This window comes from Camelus ferus, chromosome 4 (genome assembly GCF_009834535.1).
Source record: "Camelus ferus isolate YT-003-E chromosome 4, BCGSAC_Cfer_1.0, whole genome shotgun sequence".
In the NCBI taxonomy this organism is placed as follows: domain Eukaryota; kingdom Metazoa; phylum Chordata; class Mammalia; order Artiodactyla; family Camelidae; genus Camelus; species Camelus ferus.
In genome coordinates, this window is record NC_045699.1 from 45,435,913 (window position 1) to 45,456,134 (window position 20,222).

At 39.8% G+C, this 20,222-nt stretch overlaps 1 protein-coding gene across 3 annotated transcripts in view; it reads left to right on the forward strand.

Annotated features, from left to right (window-relative positions):
- Positions 1–972: 972 nt before the first annotated feature.
- TDRD7 (tudor domain containing 7) overlaps positions 973–20,222 on the forward strand; it is a 63,258-nt gene continuing 44,008 nt past the window's right edge. The window contains exons 1-5 of one of the 3 annotated variants that reach the window (XM_032478032.1): positions 976–1,108; positions 8,186–8,329; positions 12,937–13,149; positions 15,475–15,616; positions 16,579–16,792. In XM_032478032.1, coding sequence (XP_032333923.1) covers positions 12,943–13,149; positions 15,475–15,616; positions 16,579–16,792 — 563 coding nt within the window. In that variant the 5' untranslated portion in view covers positions 976–1,108; positions 8,186–8,329; positions 12,937–12,942. Of the gene's footprint in view, positions 1,109–8,185; positions 8,330–12,936; positions 13,150–15,474; positions 15,617–16,578; positions 16,793–20,222 lie in introns of those variants that run through there. The other 2 variants (XM_032478031.1, XM_032478033.1) reach the window with 2 other exon arrangements.

Genomic DNA, 20,222 nt, shown 5'->3' on the forward strand with positions numbered 1-20,222 from the left:
TTTATGGCAGTATAGTTTCACAGCTGTATACATATGTCAAAACACCACATTGTACATTTTAAACATGTGCAGTTTATAGTATGTCAATTATACCTCAATAAGGCTGTCAAAAAATACTGTTTGAATAACTAGCAGGCCCTCAGTAAACACACAGAATGAATGCAGGGAAGTGTTCAATATCAGGTTAAGGAATACAATTTATTGCTCAATAAATGTTGGTAGAACTAATGTGCAGAAGAAATAAGTGAATAAATAGTAGGTGTTCGATAATTTTATAATAGATGAATGAATGAATTTGACAAATGTTTACGTCAGCCTATCATGTGCCAGCCGCTATCCTAAGCTCTGGGAATGGATTAGGGAACAAAACAGAGATCCCTGAGCTCCTAGAGCTTTCATTGGAGGACAACAGTGGACAATGAAAAGGTAAGTAAAACACATATAGTGTGCTAGACAGGTGCTAAGCAGAGAGAAAGCTGAGAAGGGAGACACGGAATGTCAGAGGACGTTTTTTGAGTGTGGCACCCTCCTCGGAAGGGTGACATGAAAAAAGACCTAAAGGAGATGAGCGGATCGGGTGGATGTCTAGGATAATATAAAGTAACTGCCCCAGAATTAAAGAAGAGAACGAGTAAGAGTTGAATGAAATGTCTGACGGGTGGGTGAGCGCAACAACAGGAGCATTGAGTGCTGATGAGGTGGGCGGGGTCCCGAGCCTCTCGTCCCCCCGGTCCTTGCGTTGTCCACAAGGAGGTGCTCTTGCGCCCGCCTCGCAGCGGTCTTCCGCTGTCGGCCAGTGCGTGGGCACGCGCAGAAACCGCTAGGCGGCGTCGGTTTCCCTTCCCACGCGCGGACGCCGGCGTGGGCGGACGCGGCCAGGGTGCCCGCGCGTGCGCAGAGCCGAGGCCGGGCTGCCCTCGGGGCGGGGCGGAGCTGGGCGGGGCAAAGCAGGGCGGGGCGGGGGCTAGAGGTGATCCCCGAGCCGCGGCGGCTCCGGCCGTGAGGGGAAACCGAAAGTGGGCGGCGGCCGCGGCTGTGGCCCTGGCGGAGACGGCGGTGGGAGCCGGGCCCAGAGGCGTGGGGACGGGCCGCGAGCCCCCAGAACGAGGTGAGCGCAGGTCTTGCCCGCTGTGGGAACGACAGGTGCCGGGCGAGGTCGGACGAGGTTCTGGCGGGCGCAGTGCACCTGGGTCACTAGCCGAACAGGGGGCCGAGCTGGACTCGAGCGGGCCCGGGGCCTCTTCCCTAGAGCTGCAGAGGATGCCCCTGTCCCGATCTCCGGAAAGCTGGCTGGGCCCCTGGGAGTTGAAGTTCCAGAGCGTTGTGTTTTAAATCTTTGATGGGACCCCTCCCTCGACCTCTCGGGGCGTCTGGGCGTTCATCGGGAGTCGGACTGACCCCTGCCGCCTGGGACGCTCGGTGCAGCGGGGGGAAATGCAGCGGTGGGGGTGTGGACAAGGGGCGGGAGGGGCTGACCAGGAAGTGGTTCCCGGTACCGGCGCGGCGGGGCACAGCCGAGCTCCTGGCTGTTTGAACTCCCGTATCTTACACCGTGAGCTTTAAATTCCTTAAAGGCACGGGCCTCTCTTTACAGACTAGCCCCTGCAGGCCGCTTAAGCAATGCAGGACACAAACACTATACGTTTCTCTCAAACCATAGCACTTGAGCCCTGGGGGGGTACAGAGCTCCAAGTTGGGAAAGAAGTATGAATCCATGAATGAGTTTTCACCATGATGTCTCAACCGAGTCAGGGTCTCAGCCTCAACTTAATGGGAGGAAGCTTGGAGCCCGCACAGATTTTCTCCTCTAGTCCCCTTGCAGCGTTGAGTACAATACATTTCCACTAATAACCAAGGGCCCCACTCACTCTCAAACAATTACAAAGATCTAGAAAGGGAAATATCTATGTTAGAAAAAGTCCCAGCCCAAAAGGATTCAGAAAGCCGCCCTACAAAACGAAGACAAAAAACGCCACTGATCTGGCTCATCCCTCCTTGACCCCCGCCCCACCTTAGTGCAAGTTAAAAAATTGCAGAAAAATGCCCTGCCTAGTGATATAAAATAACTTAATGACAGAAGTGAAACTTGGACCCAAGTCCCCAACCCTTCCCAGCTGCTTTGTTGTGTAGGTATTGGATACTGCAAATAGTGTGGGGTTTGCAGACTTGGGGTGGAATCTGGGCTTCTCCACATAACTAATTGTGTGGTCTTGAACAAATTACTTTCTTTAAGCCTGGTTTTCTGTTTATCAATTGGAATTATTTAACTTATTCTGCAAGGCTTTTGTGAAATAACTGCTGTAATTCCTTTGGTTCTTAATAATAGTCAAGAAATGTTAACTCGCTTCTTTACACCGAACTTTCCATATTTTACCTAATTGAGTTTAAGTTTCTTGGATACAGGGACACATCTTTAAGTTCTCTATATAATATAAATTGGCACATGGTGGAGATTTTTGTATTTCCAACCAACTGACATTCATGAAGCATCAGTTAGCACAGAACTGTGCTGGGGGCAGGAAATTGCTATGGGGCCAGCTGTTTTAGAACCCACATCTCCTGTGCCCCAGTCCGGGGCCCTTTGCCAGCTCACAGCCACCCTCTTTGCTAGTTAAACAGAATGAGACTGTGAAGCAGCAGTTAGTGGTGCCTTTGGATTTGTCCCTGTAGGTTGGAAATGAAATGTAATCCCTGCTAATGCCCTTTTAAGTGTACTGGTTGAACATGGCTGAATGAACTATTGTATTTTGCATCAAGAGATTTAAACTCCTTAGAGGACCTCTCTTTAAGTTCTCTGTGCAGTATAATCTAGTTGGAGACAATAGGAAGGAAAAATACTTTATAATCCAAATTTATAATTCAACTTTTAAGTGCCTACTCTGTGTCTGATCGAGTGCTGTTTCTAAGATCTGAAATTTGACGTAGAATGAGTGCTTTGCTTCTGGGAGTTTTCATGGTCAGCAGGTAAATACAGAAAGGACAAATTCCTTGCTGCTTGGAGTGAAATTTCCTATTTACGTGAATTAGTTTTTCTTTCTTTATGCAAAACGACTTTCTCCTTCCTCTGCTCCCACCTTTGTACTTTTAGAAGCTTCCTTCTGTTCATTATTTCCCCCCAATGGGCCAATTTCTTTAAAATGTTGTCTTTCAGACAAACTATTTAGAAATAATTTGTCATTTTTAGCTGAACATGTGTGTGAGATTATGTGGCTGGTAGAGCTTCCTATCGGCACAAGACAGACACCCAGTGTGACCCCAAAGCCAAGTCAGTATGTCAGCCATGCAGCTTTGTTGGGGGGAAGCAAACTCACGATTTCCATTAGATTTTCACATCCCATTTCAGAACTTGGACTCCAGGGACAGCTGAGAACCATGGATCTTGTCCGCCCTCCTTATCTTTCATATGAAAAAAGTGACCTGAAGTGACTTGCACAAAGGGTCACAGCTAAATAGAAGCAGAACTGGGATTAAGACCCGAACTCCTAACTAAGCCACTTGTGATCTCAGTTTTTTCTCTAGTACATAGATTTATGGAAAACCCTTCTCTACTCATACTATGTAATTACTAATGTGTGTGTAATTTGCATGTGTGTGAAATGACAGTAATAAAAAAAAGAAAACTGCTCTCTCAAGATACCCTGAGGAGGTTTGTCACCACCTGAAGGCATTAATTACTATCTTTCCTTTTAAAAAGAGTTGGTAAAGGACTAATTCAGGTGGTAACAAACAGACTACTATTGGAAAGGAAAGAAGATAACATGTTAAACTGTTGCAAGATGAGAAATCACCTTGGAAGGGTCTTAGACAGGAACCTTCCTTCTCTTAGGCTCACTTTATTGATTTGTGACGAGGGGTTTGGGATTGGCTAGATCATGCCTGAAATCTTTTCAGCACAGGCATTCTGGATTTTAGGGGCCTGACTTGTTGCTAAAATAGTGTCTTCATGGAGAAGGGCAGCCATTTACCAGAAGTATGTGCCCTGGGAGATATGAAAAACTGAGTAGCTGACTAAAGAAGGTAAGAGAGATTGCTTGGTGATTTCCGTTTACCCTGAAAATTCTTCAGATTTAGGTGGGGGGTTAGTGCCGCTCTTCAACTCAAATTCATGACACAAGAGCTAAAATCAGGAAGATGAGCCATGGAGTACAGTTGGAAATAGTTGCAAAAAGAGAAACCTGAGAGGAGAGAGCCCAGATGACAGTGAGACCCGTGTGGCTAGAGGTCTTTGGGCAGCAGCAGCGAGGAAACTCCAGCTACAGGAAGCAGGTTAACATGCAAATGACTGGGCCAGGGAGGATCAGCCCATGGTAAAGGCAGGTATCTAGAGCACACCAAAACCAGGTTCTTCAGAATCAGACTCTCCCAGGACCGTCTTCAGGTGGATTAGAGAGAAAGCTGTGAGTTTACAAAATGCAGTTTTGAAAGTGAGAATTCTGTTAGGCTGTTTGCATTGTTCGGTCCTGGCTTTCCTAAAGGTTGTCACTACTTGTCCTTGGTCTTTGCCCCACTTCTTGTACACTGTTAGCACTTACTGGTACTCATGATGAATTTTGTAGCAAAACAGAAAGGAACAGTATGAAAGGACTGCATTTTTGCAGCAGTTGGCAAGTCTTTTGCATTTGTCACACCCTTAAGTCAGAATGTGGCAGATTGCTGTCTCATGCCACTCTAAGGGCTAGTTGCTAAGTATGCCCCAGGTTGCTCTCTGTGTCCCTCAAGCCAAATTTACTTTCAGAAGCCAACTCTATGCATTTGGAGCAGCCGTCAGAAAGGAAGCCCTAAGTTTGGGAGCCAGAATATACCTGGGTGCTTATTGTGGTCCTGGCTATAAGAATATGTGAGGCTTGGAGTAATGACCCTGAACCTCCATTTCCTCATTTTTAAACAGAACAGTTTAGAGGAAATGGTGTGACGGCAAGAGCATTCCTCGCTTCTGTCAGCTCCCCTCTCTGAGGTCGGGCCCACCACCTTGTGCTGCTCTACAGTGTCCAGGGATGTTGGGGGATTACAGCCTAGTAGGGAACTTCTGCCCTAAGACCCTTTGTGAAAGCAGTTAAGTGACTTTTGCCTACTAGTTAGGTGAGAAATCTTGGGGGAGATCCAGTGGCTTTCTTACTAAGCTTGCCAGGTCAAGTATGCTAATGAGGCAAGTAAGAAAACCTGGGAAAGCCCTGATATTTCAAATTTAATGCTGTACTAAAAATTTCTCCAGTAAACCAATGCCTATATCATTGCACTCTTAGCCATGTAATGTATATATTCATAGGTAATTTCCCATACCATGTGTCTAGGAAAATGGGTTTCATTAAGAACCGAGTGCCAAGGATAGTGGTAAGCACACATAACTATTTTTGATGCTTGTCATTCAGAAAGAGAGGCAAGGAAAGAATGGGGGAAAAGAGTAAGAGGAAGAACATGAAAGTTAAGTGCAATCTGTTGTGATCATTTGTGGCCAATTTCTTCCTGCTTGACTAAGGTCTTTGCTAGTTGACCTTGGTCAGTTTTTGAAATCGAAAGTGCTGTGATTAAGTAACTCCCATCTTCACTTTACTCTGCTGTTTAGGGTTCTTATTCAGCTCAAGCAGCCCCCTTATTATCTAGGGAAATACTTAAGAATTTTAATCTGAGAACCCATGGTCTAGAACAGAGATGGCCAACCTTATTTCCCCCAGCCTAGTCTAACTGATGGTCGCAAGGGCTTGCATAACATTCTCAAAGTACTGATCTGACTTCTCTTAAACTCTAAATTGTATTTGTCACAACAGTTTTAGAAAGTAGAAATAAGAGGGAAAGTTGAAAAAGCAAAATGGCAACTTAAGAAATTTGGGAGCCACTTTAGAGAAACTTCCAAACTTAATTTTTAGGGGTGGGGTGGAATGCTGAAAGGTTTGCCATTGAGGCACTTCACTGATAGTTGAAATTCCCATGATAAGCTTCCTTTTGTGTTTCAATGGATGACATCTAAGATAATAAGCTTGATTTTTATAGTTAGAGGAAAGTATTCTTATATGTATATTTTTTACCAGAGTTCTTAAGTAAAATTGCCAACTTGAGAAAAATCTCGAAAAAAAAAAGCCATGATAACCAAGGAATTAACAAAAATTATAGCACTTTAAAGCATTAGAGTAGACTAGAAAATAGTAATAATCTTTTTAAGCTTTAGTTATAACTTTCTTTTTGTTCAGTGCCTGAAGTGACATTGCTAGTGTAGGAACTGCGGACTGGACTGGATGAAATTGACAAGCACGAGAATAAGACATGTAACTGAACAAGACATACAACCACATTTACCCTTGCAAGTTTTACTGCACTTACCTGCTTCTCACCAGCTTTGAGATCCTCCATCTTATTGTCCCACCAAAAAGTTGTTTACAAACAGAGAGTTATAGTATTGCGTGAAAACAGCACGCTTAAAAGGGTGTGGGGGAGGGATGCTTAATTCAGATTGCAGCCATGTGGTCAGGCGTTGCTTCCCAGTCTTCTCAAGTAACAGCTCATTTTTAAAAATTTTTATTAAAACTTTGTGAAACCTCACACAGGAGTAGTTGTTCTAGTTTCTATTGGTTGGTAAGATATGTAACTATCAAAAGCCATTGTGAATTCAGTATCAATTTATGTTGATGAATCCCAACAGTGTCTGCATACTGTTTCAAAAACAAGAATACATATAAGTACGACACACTTACAATATTCAAGCAGTGCTTGCTTACACATCGGGGTGTGTGGGCTTCTTGTGGTTACGCTGTGGCCCTGACCTGAGCCTGCTCTTTGAGAACTCTGGCTCAGTGTGGAAAGGCCCAGAAATAATTACATGATGGATCTCAGCCACAGCTTGGAGGCATAATTGGCTGTCTCAATCAGTTTATAACAATCATTAAAATTTGCAAATAAGTTTTTAAAATGTAAGATTATTCCTTTAATAGCTCACATGCATTTTCCTATTGTTTTAGTGAGTGAGAGAGAAAAGGAGTGGTGTTAGGCAGATGTATTTTCAGTCATTATTTTTGAGCTCTTACTGTGGGCTAGGCACTAGGGATGCAGCAATGAGCAAAACCTACCCAAATCCCTGCTCTCATGGAGTTTACATTCAAGTCAGGAAGACAGGTTGGTAAAATTAAATGATGAAGAGTATCAGATGGCTAAGGAGTAAAATAAGGCAGGGGAGGGGTAAAGGGAGTGCCAGGCAGCTGGCACAGCAGTTCTGGTTTTGAGTAGGCCAACCACAGAGGGCCTTACTGAGGTGGCCTATGAGCAGATACCTGAAGGAGGGGATGTGGGGAGCTGTGTGGACCCTGGGGCAGGGGCTTCCAGAGCAGAGGGACTGGCGAATGCAGAAGGAAAAGCAGGGAGGCCAGCCTGGGTGGAATGGAGTGGAAGGGGAGGAGCTGAGGGCAGAGAAGTGGAGTGGGTGCAGAGATTGCTTTCCCCCCATAAATGAGTGGTTGCTGTCTACCCCCTAAGTAAAAAGTACACCGCGGAAGGTGGGGGGGAGATGGGGGTAGCAATGGAACAGATGCTCTTTCCAGAAAGAAGGGAAAGGGGAGGTAATAGAAACTCCCTTCTCACAGTGAAGAATGTTCTTCATACTGAAACTCTGGCAGGAGAATTTAAAGTTGTTCTGACTGGAGAGGAGCCAGATATGCTGAACACTCTAGTTTGATCCGGGTACACTGCTCACACCCAAGTGAGTGTGTTCCTCCATGGGTACTGACCATCTGACTTGTTACCTACACATTTGTGTATATAATTCATAGTCAAGGCCCACTTAGATATGCAGGTATACAAAGAGGCAAAGTCCAGTTTTACTCAGAGGAGCTCTAGATGAGTAGGTAGGAGGGACTGGGCTTGAAGGAAAGAGGAGGAGGAGTAGATAGGTAGGAAGGGTGGAGGCCAAAGAGAGAAAGTTAGGGAGGCTTGGCACTAGGAAGTTAGCAAGTGATCCTTTAGTTTCCCCTCTTGCAAATTAAAACTTGGCCAGCCTCCGTGGTGGTTTTACTTGCGGAAATAACTGCATCGTGAAAGTTCAGTGATCTTTGACTGTTGAATCATGAACCCCTGCAAATCAAAGCATTTCCCTTGTAATCAGGAATTTACTATTTATGAGCCAAAATTCACGCTTCAGATTTAACATCTGGCAACCTTGAAACATAGATCCCGAAGCCATCCTCTCTTTCTTTGTCCCCAGCATACTCAAAGCATAGATAGACATCAAGGGTAATGGAGATACTCACAGTCTACAGCTGTCATCTTTCTCTGCCGTGAATATTTATTCGGTCTTCAGAGGGCCTGTCTCCAGTTGTCCTGTTGACTTGGGATTCATACCATCCCTGTGAGTAGGCTGAGTCTACTGTTGACTTCACACCACATTTTTTTCTCTTTGCTTTTGCTTTACTGCCTTTCTTGACTGTCTTGTCTCCTGATGTTGATTCTTCAGGGTTTTATCTTTTGTTTTTTTCAGTACCAGTCGGGCTAATATGATAGAAAGAATGTGGGCTTTGACATCAAATAGACCAGGACTAAAAATCTTGGCTTCCGTACATCCTGTGATACATTGGTTATTTAACATCTCTGAGCTTTGGTTTTTCTCATCTACAGAATGAGAATAATACTTTCCTTCCATAATTATTATGGGTATTAAATTTTCAGGAAATCCAATTCTCAGAATTTACACGAGAAAAAGAAAAACATGTATCTTCTCAAATCAGCTTTATTTTTTAATACTCCAAAGTTAGAAGCACCCCACATGTCTATCATCGTTTGAATGGGTCAAAAAATTGTGGTATATCCATATGGTGGAATATTACTTATTAATTAAAAGGAATGAACTGCTGAAAAATACAGTAACATGGATGACACTCAAGAACACTAGGTAATTCTAATCTGTAGTGACAGAGTGCAGATCACTGGACAGATCAGAACCAGGACGGTGTATGTAAGAGGGGGAGAAGAGAGTTGACTGCAAAAAGGTACAACTTTAAGGAATTTTTTTTCAAGTTTATTGAGACCCACTTTATAGTAAAACTCACCCTTTTTGATTTACAGTTCTGTGAATTTTGACAAACTTATATAGGTATGTAACTGTTACCACACCTATATTCTAGATCAATATATAGATTATCTCCATCACCTGCAAAATTGCCTCATGCCCTCTTTGGAGTTAACTCCCAAGCCTTGGCAATGACTGATATAATTTCTGTGCCTATAGTTTTGCCTTTTCCAGAATGCTACATAAATAAAATTGTATATTATTTAGCCTTTTTATCTGGATTCTTTCACTTAGCATAATGTGAGAGTCATTACTATGGTTTTTATGTATCAATAGTCTGTTCCTTTTTATTGCTGAGTAGTATCCACTGTATGAATATATTTATTATCTATTTATTTATCTATTCACCTGTTGATAGATGACAATTGGATTGTTTACAGTTTGGGGCAGTTATGAATAATGCTACTATAAACATTCAAGTACAGGTTTTGTGTGGATATGTTTATCATTTTTCTTGAGTAATTACCCAGGAATGGGTTTGCTTGATTACATAAATGTATGCTTTACTTCATAAGGAATTACCTGTTTTTCAAAGTACCATCTTGCATGCCCACCAGAAATGTATGAGAGTTCTAGTTGCTCTGCATTCTTATCAGCACTTCATATTGTCAGTTTTTTTTGTTTGTTTGTTTAATTTAAGCCATTCTAATAGATTTATAATGATTCCTCACTGTGGGTTTAATTTGCTTTTTCCTAATGAATAATACTCTTGAGCATCTTTTAATGTGTTTTTGGCTATCTGCATCTCTACTAGCAAACTATGTTTTCAGATGTTTTGTGCATTTTTAACTGGGCTCTTTGTTTTTTATTATTGAATTTTATATATTGTTTTTATATGCTAGTTACGAGTCCTTTACCAAGTGTGATATGAGAATATTTTCTCTCAGTCTGTGGCTTGTCTTTTCATTTTCTTAACAGCTTTTAGAAAAGCAGAAATTTTAAATTTTGGTGAGATCCAATTTTGTCAGTTTTTTTCTTCTGTGGTCTAAAAATTCTTTGCCTATCCCAAGGTCACAAAGATTTATTCTTATGTTTTCTGTAGAAATTTTCCAGTATTAACTTGGTCATTTGGGACCTAAATGATTTATTTTGGTTTAGTTTTTGTGTATGGTATGAGGTTCATTTTTTGTATGGATGAATAGTGTTCCAGCACTATTCATTGAACTTTTTCTATTGAATTTCCTTGGTATCTTTGTCAAAAATCAGTAGACCACTAAAGTGTGGGTCTATTTCCATACTGTATATTCTGTTCCATGGTCCTTTTGACAATACCACACTATTTTGACTAATATACTTTAATAGTAAGTTTTGAAATCAGCCTTATTACACCAGCTAGGACCTCCAGTGTGGTAATGAATAGGAGTGAAGAGAATGGACATTCTGTCCCTGTTTCCGCCCTTAAGCAGAAAGCATTCATTCTTTCACTGTTATATACCATGTTAGCTGAGGGGTTTTTGCAGATACTCTTCATCAGGTAAAGGAGGTTCCCTTCTATTCTTGTTTTCTGAGAGTTTTTATCATAAATGATTTTTGAACTTTGTCAGATGTCTTTCCTTCAACTATTGATATGTGATTTTTCTCCTTTAGTCTGTTGATATAGTTACATTGATTGACCTGTGAATGTTGAATTAATCTTGAATTCCTAGAGTAACCCATAATTAATCATGATATGTTATCCATCTTACATATTGTTGGATTTGACTTACTAATATTTCGCTAGGATTTTTCACATTTATGTTCATGAGGGATATTGGTCAGTGTTTTTCTTTTCTTGTAATTTCTTTAATTTTGGTATCAGCATAATGTTGGCCTCATAAAATGAGTTCAGAAGTGTTCCCTTCCTCTATTTTCTGGAAGAGTTTGTGTAGGAGTGGTATTAACTCTTTCTGAAGTGTTTGGTAGACTTTGCCAATAAAGCCATCTAGGTTTGAGTTTTCCTTTTCTAACTACAAATTTAATTCCTCTGATAGGCATAAGGATATTAAGGTTATCTATTTCTTCTTAAGCTTTGAGATTTGTGTATTTTAATGAATTTGTCCATTTCATCTGCATTACAAAATTTATTGGCATAAGTTGTTCATAATATTCATTTAAACTTCTCTGTCATTTGCATATCATATTTATACTTAAGAGCACCCACAAATAAGCAGTTTTGTTTCCTTTTTAAAATGGACAAATGAGGAAATTGCTGGAACTGTATGCTGTTCCTCCTTTCAGTTTTCTAAACCAGAGAAAGGGCAAGACTATCTAGAATTCTGTGCAGTCCAATATAGTATCCACTTGGCATATTTAATTTAAATTAAATTTAAAAAATCAGTTCCTCAGTCATACTGGCCACATTTCAAGTGCTCAGTAGCCACATGTGGCTAGTGGCTGCCGTATTGGATAGCATGGGTATAAAACATTTCTGCCATCACAGAAAGTTCTATTAGGATAGCACTGTTGAAGGAAAGATTAACAAGTTGTCCACGGCTTATCTTTTTCCTTCCTTGAATGAAGGCTAAGTCCACTTTTCCTGGCTGCTTGAATGTCCTTCTCTGAATGTTATATTCATTCTGTTTACTGTTAGTCCAAAGAAAATATGAATGACTAATCTTGAAAAATGCCTGTTACTGATCAGTGAAAATCCCTAGCTAAGTCCCCACAGTTTCCTTGGTACCAAAATTCAGTAGTCACTTTTCATTTTTTCTCTCACCTGTGACCGGTCTACTGCATATGACACTCTGGTTTTTTCCTCTTTTTGTTTATATGACACTGTGACTTTGCCTTTTCCATTACTATCTCTCTGGTTCTTTTTTCCTAGCCTTTTATAGCTTCTTCTTCCTCTGCCCATCTCTTAAATGACATCCTTCCACAGCAGTCCATCCTTAACTTTATTTTTTATTCCCTGGACACCAAATAATATATGCAGAAGACCAACAAATCTATGAGCAGCTCAGACTTCTAAGTTCCTAATGACTATATCTACATGGCTGCCCTAAGAGCATCCCACCCTCCAAATGTCAAAATGATTTCACTCCCTTCCTCTCTTGGAAACCTGCCTCTACCCCACCTACGTGTGGGTCATTACTATGAATCATGCTTCTAAGCTAGAAATTCAGGGGTCTCTCTCATCATTCAAACCAGTTAATCAATTCCTATTGATTCCACTTCCTAATTATCTCTGCAGTCAATTTTTTGTTTATTCCCAAGACCCTATTTTCAGATCTTCCATATCTCCAATTCTTACAACTCATTTCTCTTTCTCTTTCTAGTTTATTTTCCTTACTACTGAATAGTGTTCTTCCTAAAATGCAGAGTTGATCAGTTTATTCTGCTATTTAAAATCGCTCCAAGACCTCACATTACTTTTGGCAAAAATACAAACATCTTAGCATAGTATAGTTATCTCTTCTGGGTCTGCCTCTTTCCACCTCTCCCATCCCCATCTTTCAGTCCTCAGCTTAGAGTCTTTGTTCATTCATGTGCAACCACTTAACCACCAGGAATTTTCATAACCAGCCATGTACTTTTCTCTCACCTGTCTGCCTTTTGAATTTTCTGTTCCCTTTCCTTGGGGCTGATACCTCTCCCCACCCCCACCCCCATTTCTTCCTTGCCTGACTGATTCCATCTTGCCCTTCAGGACTCCATCAGGCCTCCTCTCATCCGGGAAACAGTCCCTGATATCTTACCTTCCCAAGCTAGTCTTTGTGCCTTTCTGACTTCCCTTGTGTTCTCATAGTATTCCATATTTTTTCTACCATAGCAGTTACTTCCCTATATTGAAGTAGCACAGAAAGTATTCAGTAACAATTTATGAAATAATCTAACAAGTGTAAACTCTGAAAATATATTGGAATTCACAGACTGATGAATCATTACAGTAACCTTCTGCTGTGTTCCTATAGGTGAAGATGCTGGAAGCAGATCTGGTTTCAAAAATGCTACGAGCTGTTCTGCAGTCTCATAAGAATGGAATAGCATTACCCCGGCTCCAAGGAGAGTACAGATCCTTGACTGGAGACTGGATTCCCTTCAAGCAATTAGGTTATCCCACACTAGAAGCCTATCTGAGAAGTGTGCCAGCAGTTGTCAGGATAGAGACTAGTAGATCTGGAGAGGTAAGAAGGTAATTGTGCATGTCAGAAGAGTCACACCAATCCTTAACTGCCTGTCTGGCACTTCCATTCTCATAATTAGGATAGAAGTCAAAGTGAAACATACCAGCTGAGATTGGTAGTGATAGAACAGCATCCAGAGCCTCGATTCTGATGTCTTTTATTTTACCCCCTCAGATTCTTTCCACTGTAAAAATATAATGTTAACCCTGTTAAATTAAAAAATTTTTAATTTAAAGTTTGCCCAGTTTCAATGTCTAAACAGAAAAACTGTACTGGAGGCCTTTACTGCCTAAATATCACACCCACCCATTATAAACCTGGTACAGCTGTATTTGCCTAAGTCACTAATGACCTCCTGGTTACTGAAACTGATATACACTTTTAAATTCTCATCATTTGACCTGGCTCCTAGCTATTCCTGCTGTCTGGAAGCTAGTTTAGTCCCTGATTGATTGATCAGCACTTGGGGTTGTCATAGGGCCCTCCCTACTGTTCTTGTCTTTAGTCCCTTTGTCCCTGGTCTTTTCTCACCTTCACACTTCAGTGATAGTGATCATGTTATTCTACAATTTTAAATCCTTTCATTTCTCTGGAAGAATATTTTATATATAACATGGACAATTGGGTGGTAGCAAGTACATTTTTCATTGCATATACCCTGTGACCCAGCAGTTCCACTCCTTGGTGTCTGTCCAGTGTACAGGGTGGAAGCTATGGACAAACCACCATCTAAGATAAGGCACCCACTTCCCAGAACAGTACGTTTTTCTGGGTACATTTCTACATATGTAAACACATAGAACAGGTCTGGAGTATTTCTCACCAAAATTTAGGATAGTTGTTCTCTGGGAGTGTAGGGGAGACAGTGGAAGGAGGAGAGGGGCCCGGGATTGGGAGAGTGGTCATAGAGGAGGTTCACCCAGTCTAATAAATTTTATAAGGAGATGGTATAAATTAATTAAACATTATATTAATAAAACTTTTTTCAGTGACCCTGAATTTCCCAGACAGATTTAAGGTCTCTTTTCTGTCTGCTTGGCACCTTGTAACACATCCAGTGTAACACTTGACATAATGTTTTCTGTTTAATCTCTTTGCCTCTCTTTCCTTTGTAAGTTTCTTAAGGATAAGTTTTTGGGTTTTTTTTTACCCCTAATAGCTGGTGCTTAATAAATATGTATTGAATGTATAAGTGATTAAGTGTCTGAATGAATTAATAATTTGATAATGTTTCATATAGTTATTATGTTATAGTTTACTCAACTCTTTATTCTCCTGTTCTGGACGTTTTTAATGTTTGACTATTAAAATAGGTTTCACTATTAAAATAACCCTTAATGTACATATTTGGGTATGTAACTTTTCCTTCTTTTAAGTTATATTCTTATAATATATTTTCAGTAATAGAAATACTGAGCCAAAGAATAAGAACACGTTTTGGCTTGTAGTGTGAAGCCTCATTGCTTTCCTGTCCTTAATTTCAACTTAGAATCAAAGACTTTAACACTAGGTGGGGCTTTGGAGATCATCTAGTCCCAACAGTCTATATACTTTTTTCAAAAACCCTGTATATCCCACTATTTTTTAAAAAAGATAAAAAGCTAAGTTACTGTATTTTAAGTAGGTGTGGGAGGGGCCAGGGCCTCTGCTTGCCCTGTCTTGCCCTCACACCCCTGAGGCACTTCCAAGGAATCCTGTGGCTCCATTGAATGGTTTGAAAACCCCAGATTTAAGCCCCTCCCTGTTTCACAGCTGATAATACTGAGATTTTGGAGGTAAACTGATTTGCCCCAAGTCACCCAGCTAATCCATTGCAGTGGCAAGACTAGGATTTAGTGACGTTTAGGAGATAATACAAATAGCAGTTATGAGTATTTACTTTGAATTCAGATAGATAGCCTAGCTGGGTGGCTTGAGAAGTTTGCTTAACTTTCCTGAGCCTTTGTTTTCCCATGTATAAAATGGGAATAAAATATATCTCACAGATTACAATGAGTATTATATGCGAATCACAGGATTTTGGGGGCTCATTTGTTAATCCTGTAATACCTAGCGCATTTTAGATGCTTAATAAATGCGTTTAAGGAATAAATGAAATGTTCAATTTAAGAAAGGAAGATTATTCAGTGTGCTAGAGTATGCTTGATTTCTCTTGCAGAAAATATAATTTTGCTCTAACATTATCAAGGAGAGAGAGACATGAACATTTACATACAGTTTGATTTGGGACGGGTAAGCTCACAAAAATCCACTTTTAAAAATCATCCCCCAGGCACCAGTGAATCTGAGAAATGTCTCTTCTTTCACCTTGCCTCTCATAATTAGATTACCTGCTATGCCGTGGCCTGCACAGAAACTGCAAGAATTGCTCAGCTTGTGGCTCGTCAGAGGAGTTCTAAAAGGAAGACTGGGCGGCAGGTTAATTGTCAGATGAGAGTAAAGAAAACCATGCCATTTTTTCTAGAAGGTAAGATCTTTTCACATGCTCAAATTTTAAAGCCTGTCAGTGAACACATTGTCATATGGAAATATTGCTTGCATTCATGATAAACACCTTTATTTGTTAACATTCAAGTATCAGGGGAGAAATCCTGAAGCTAGTATTTCCACGTGAAATAAAGTCAACATTGATAAGCATGACTTACTGAGTGAAGTAGTTACACAGTGTAAAATAACTCAGCATAGATTTTAATTAAACTTAAAATGGCAAAGTGTGGTTTTAGTCTTTATTTTGGGGGAAAGCCTCATCTAGAATGTTGGATGAACTGGGAACCTATGATTTAATATCTTATTTAGGAAATCATATCCTTTAGAATAAATCTATTTTCGGAGAAATATGAATTATATAGTACCCAAAGGTGTTGTAGGCAACTCAGCCTGTGTTTACTGAACAGTTACCTGAAGGAGCTTATAATCACTTCTAAAACTAAATTCTCAAGAAATAGTTCAATGGTAGTGTAAAAGAGTAGATACCTGAATGCCACAATGAGCACTTTAGACAGAGAAGCAGTTATTGTGAGTGAGAATGGGAGTGGAGGGTATCATGGCGAAGGGGAGACTTGAACCCAGACCTCTAATGACTGAAAGAATTTAAATCGATGGAGAAGAGCGGGGAGAACTGAATATGGCTGAGTTTGCTGCGTTTGTGAGAGTATGAGATGACTGCTCCGGAGTGCTAGCTGGTGAGCAGAGGGAGAGTGACGGGCTCGTCGTCGAGCAGATGAAGCCGCGTTTTAAAGAACCTCATCTGCTAAATAAACACCAATCTACTCCTCCTCTACTGACCAGCCCCCAGGTGGCCACCTTGTCACATTCTCACAAACTTCTGAGAATAGAGACCCACAGAAAACATCTGCACAGGGGAGTGACGTCATGAAACCAGGGTTTGGGGAAGCTAATTGATTCCGTTATATATGCCTAACTTCATAGGAAAACCAAAAGCAACCCTCAGACAACCAGGATTTTCTTCAGATTTTTCTGTCAGCAAAAAACCTAATCTACCACTGTTAAGAGACAAAGGACACTCTCTTGGAGTTAAATCTGACGCTGAAATGCCGCCTTACACATTACATGCAACTGTTGGAAATGAAGTGTTCAAAGATGTTCCAGTGCAGAGGCATGTGACCATGTCTACCAACAACAGGTATTTGGGCTTTGTCTGGCTAAAAGGAGAAGTTTATTAAAAATCTGTGTTCAGGGTAAGAAGGGAATACTTTCTGTTTTGTGTAATGTTAAGTTCGCATGTTATAGAGAAATGCATCATTACTAGTTTACTTTTCCTGGCTACCTATAAATGTCATTCTCTGAATATCTCCATTTAATATTTTCTGGGCAAGGGTAGTCTCTCCTTGTGAAATTCATTTTAAAAGCTCTCACAAATTGTTCTTAGATGCTATTTCAGCATAAATTACTTTTTTTGAAAACCTTTCTTACAATTAATTTTGTAAGCTTTAAATAAAATCTGATTGATTTGCGCACTCTACTGTGCTCTAATAATCATACCCATAATTATACATAATTATACACTCATGCATCAGAAGACTGGACTGGCAGTAATAACACAACCTTACACTCTTAGCTTGGATGCTGCCATTTGCTAGTCAGGTGAAATAAGTAATTTCATTTTGGGGGACTGTGGTATCCGCATTTGCCCAATGAAAGTGTTAACTAGGTGATATCAAGGTTCCTTTCTGGCTCCAAATGTTACAGTTTTATGAGATAATTCAGGTCAGCAAACAACAGCCTCTAGACCAAATCTGGCCCATTGCCTGTTTTTGTAAATAGAGGTTTATTGGAACACAGCCACATCCCTTTGTTTATATTTTGTCCATGGTTGCTTTCACATAGCAACTGCACAGTCAAGTAGTTTTGCAGAGACAGTATGGCCTGCAAAGCCTAAAATATGTACTACTGGACCTGCCACAGAAAAAATTTGCCAACTCCTGACATAGATGTCAGTACCACATTCTTCCATCATATTTGTACCTCTACAAAACAAATTTTGTTGTATCATATTCCTTTAAATCAATGTTCAAAAATTCCATTTTTTGTAAAAGATAGTTCCCCTCTTCCCAAGTACTCCCCCCACACTAGAATATTTAGAAAGAATTAATTTTTTTAAGTTACTTAAAACAGTACCATTTTAAAATATTTTGATATTTTTTATCAACTAACTCAAATATTTTTCATAATATACATTTAATGTTGTTTATGGTTAGTTATTATAATTCTAGAAAATACTTAATTAAAACTTGGATCTTGACTCAAAGCACTAATTAGGTCCAGTGTATGACTGAGGTACTGCCTGGTTGTGTGCCTAAATTCTAGGATTCTGAATTGAATCTATAAAATGACAGCAAAATCAGGCATCCTGGATTGTGGGTCCAGGGGTGCATTCTCCACCCACCTCATGTGGTGTCTTCTGCTCCTCACCTAGTAGCACTTCATGGCCCAGGTAGGTGCCTTCCATTTCTGCAAGTAGCACCAGCAGTGATTGAGTGAGAGCCCCGCTAGCACCAAGCAGCCCAAAGAGTGGACCCAAGGTGGTACTCTTTGACCTGCAGCCTAGTGTGCTCCCATCCATCCCACTTAGCAGCACCAGGCCCAGGGAAGTGCATTCACTTCTATGTATAGAACCTACTCTCAGCAACAGGTGAATGCACCAGACTAGAATAGCACCATAAGGGCCCTGAAAACTAAATTATTATTGAAATCACAGCCTACAAAAGTGGGCCAGGAGATATATGATAAACCTAAACAGGGTCACTGCCTGCTAAAACAGGACATTTAAATAGAATCCACTGTCTCCTAACATATGTCCAAATGTCCAAGATACAATTTAAAAAACCAATTGTTATACTAAGAACCAGGAAAATGACAACTTGAATGAGAAAAGACAGTCAGCAGACACCAGCATTGTGATGAATCAGATGTTGGAATTATCTGACAAGAATTTTAAAGCAGCTGTTGTAAAAAAAAAAAAAAAAAAAAAAAAAAAAAAAAAAAAAAAGCTTCAGTGAGCAATTGCAAATACTTTTGGGGAAAAAAAAGAAAAATAGAAAATTCATCAAAGAAAGAGAACATACCAAGGAAAACCAAACAGAACAACCAAAACAAAAATGCACTGGATGAGCTCAGTAGCAGAATGAATATGAAAGAGGAAAGAATCAATAAACTTAGAGATAGTACAATAGAAATTACCCAATCTGGACAATAGAATAAATAGACTTCAAAAGAACAAAACCAAACAAATTAACTAGCTGAGCCTTTATGGACCTGTGGGGGAAATAAGATCTAATACATGTATTATCAGAGTCTTAAAAGAAAGAGCTGAAGGAGTACTTGAAGGTCTAAAGGCTGAAAACTTCTCAAATGTAGCTAAGGCCATAAACCTACAGATTCAAGAATAGGAGATCCCATGTTGGATGAATCTAAAGAATAACACAATAAGACATATCATAATGAAACTCCTGAAAACTAAAGACAAAGAAAAATTCTTGAAAATAGTCAGAAAGAAGTGACACATCACCCATAGGGTGTCAGCTTTATTGACAGTAGATTTCTCACTCACAACCAGGGAGGAACCATGAAGGAAGGAAATGGCACATTTTTCTAGTGCTGAAAGTAAAAAAAACCTGTCAATGACAAATTCTATATCCAGGAAAAGTATACTTCAGGAATGAAATGGAAATGAAGACTTTCTCAGATGAAAGAAAACTGAGAGAATTTGTCACTAGTTGACTTATTCATAAAAAGTGACTAAAGGAAGTTCTCTTAAGAGAAAATAAATAATATTTATATAAATAATATAAAATGGTTTAGAACTTCAGAAAGGAAAGAACAGGATGGGTAAAAACAGATAAAAATAAGTGGCTTATCCTTCTTCCCATGAGTTTATTAAATTATATTAGCTTGAAGCAAAAATTATAACACCATCTGCTGAAGTGCTAATGTCTTAAGACAATTATATTTGTAAAGTAGGGAGGGCAAGGAGACCTGAATGTAAGTAAGGTTTTTACACTTGAAGTGGTAAGACATTGATACCAATAGAATAAGTTACATATATATTGGAATGCATAAAGCAACCAATAAGAAAACTATACTAAAAAACACTATAAATAAATCAGAATGGAAATTTTCTTAAGTTTAATTAACCCACAAGAGTGCAAGAAAAGAGAAATAGAATGAGAAAGGGAGAAAAAAATAGAAAACAAATAATAAAGTGCAGGCTTAAGTCCTAACATGATAATAATTACTTTAAATGTTAAAACACATGAAAAAATGTTCAAATTCATTAGCCATTAGTGAAATGCAAATTAAACCTACTGTGAAATATCACCATGACCCACCTATCAGAATAGCTAAAATAAAAAATATGATACAGTAATGATAGGGGACCTTAACACTCCACTAACATCAATGGACAGATCATCCAGACGGAAAATCAGTAAGATAATAGCGATCTTAAACAACACAATAGACCGGTGGACTTAATAGATGTCTGCAGGATATTGCATCCCAAAGCAGCAGAATATGCATTCTTTTCAAGTGCACTCAGAACGTTCTTCAGGATA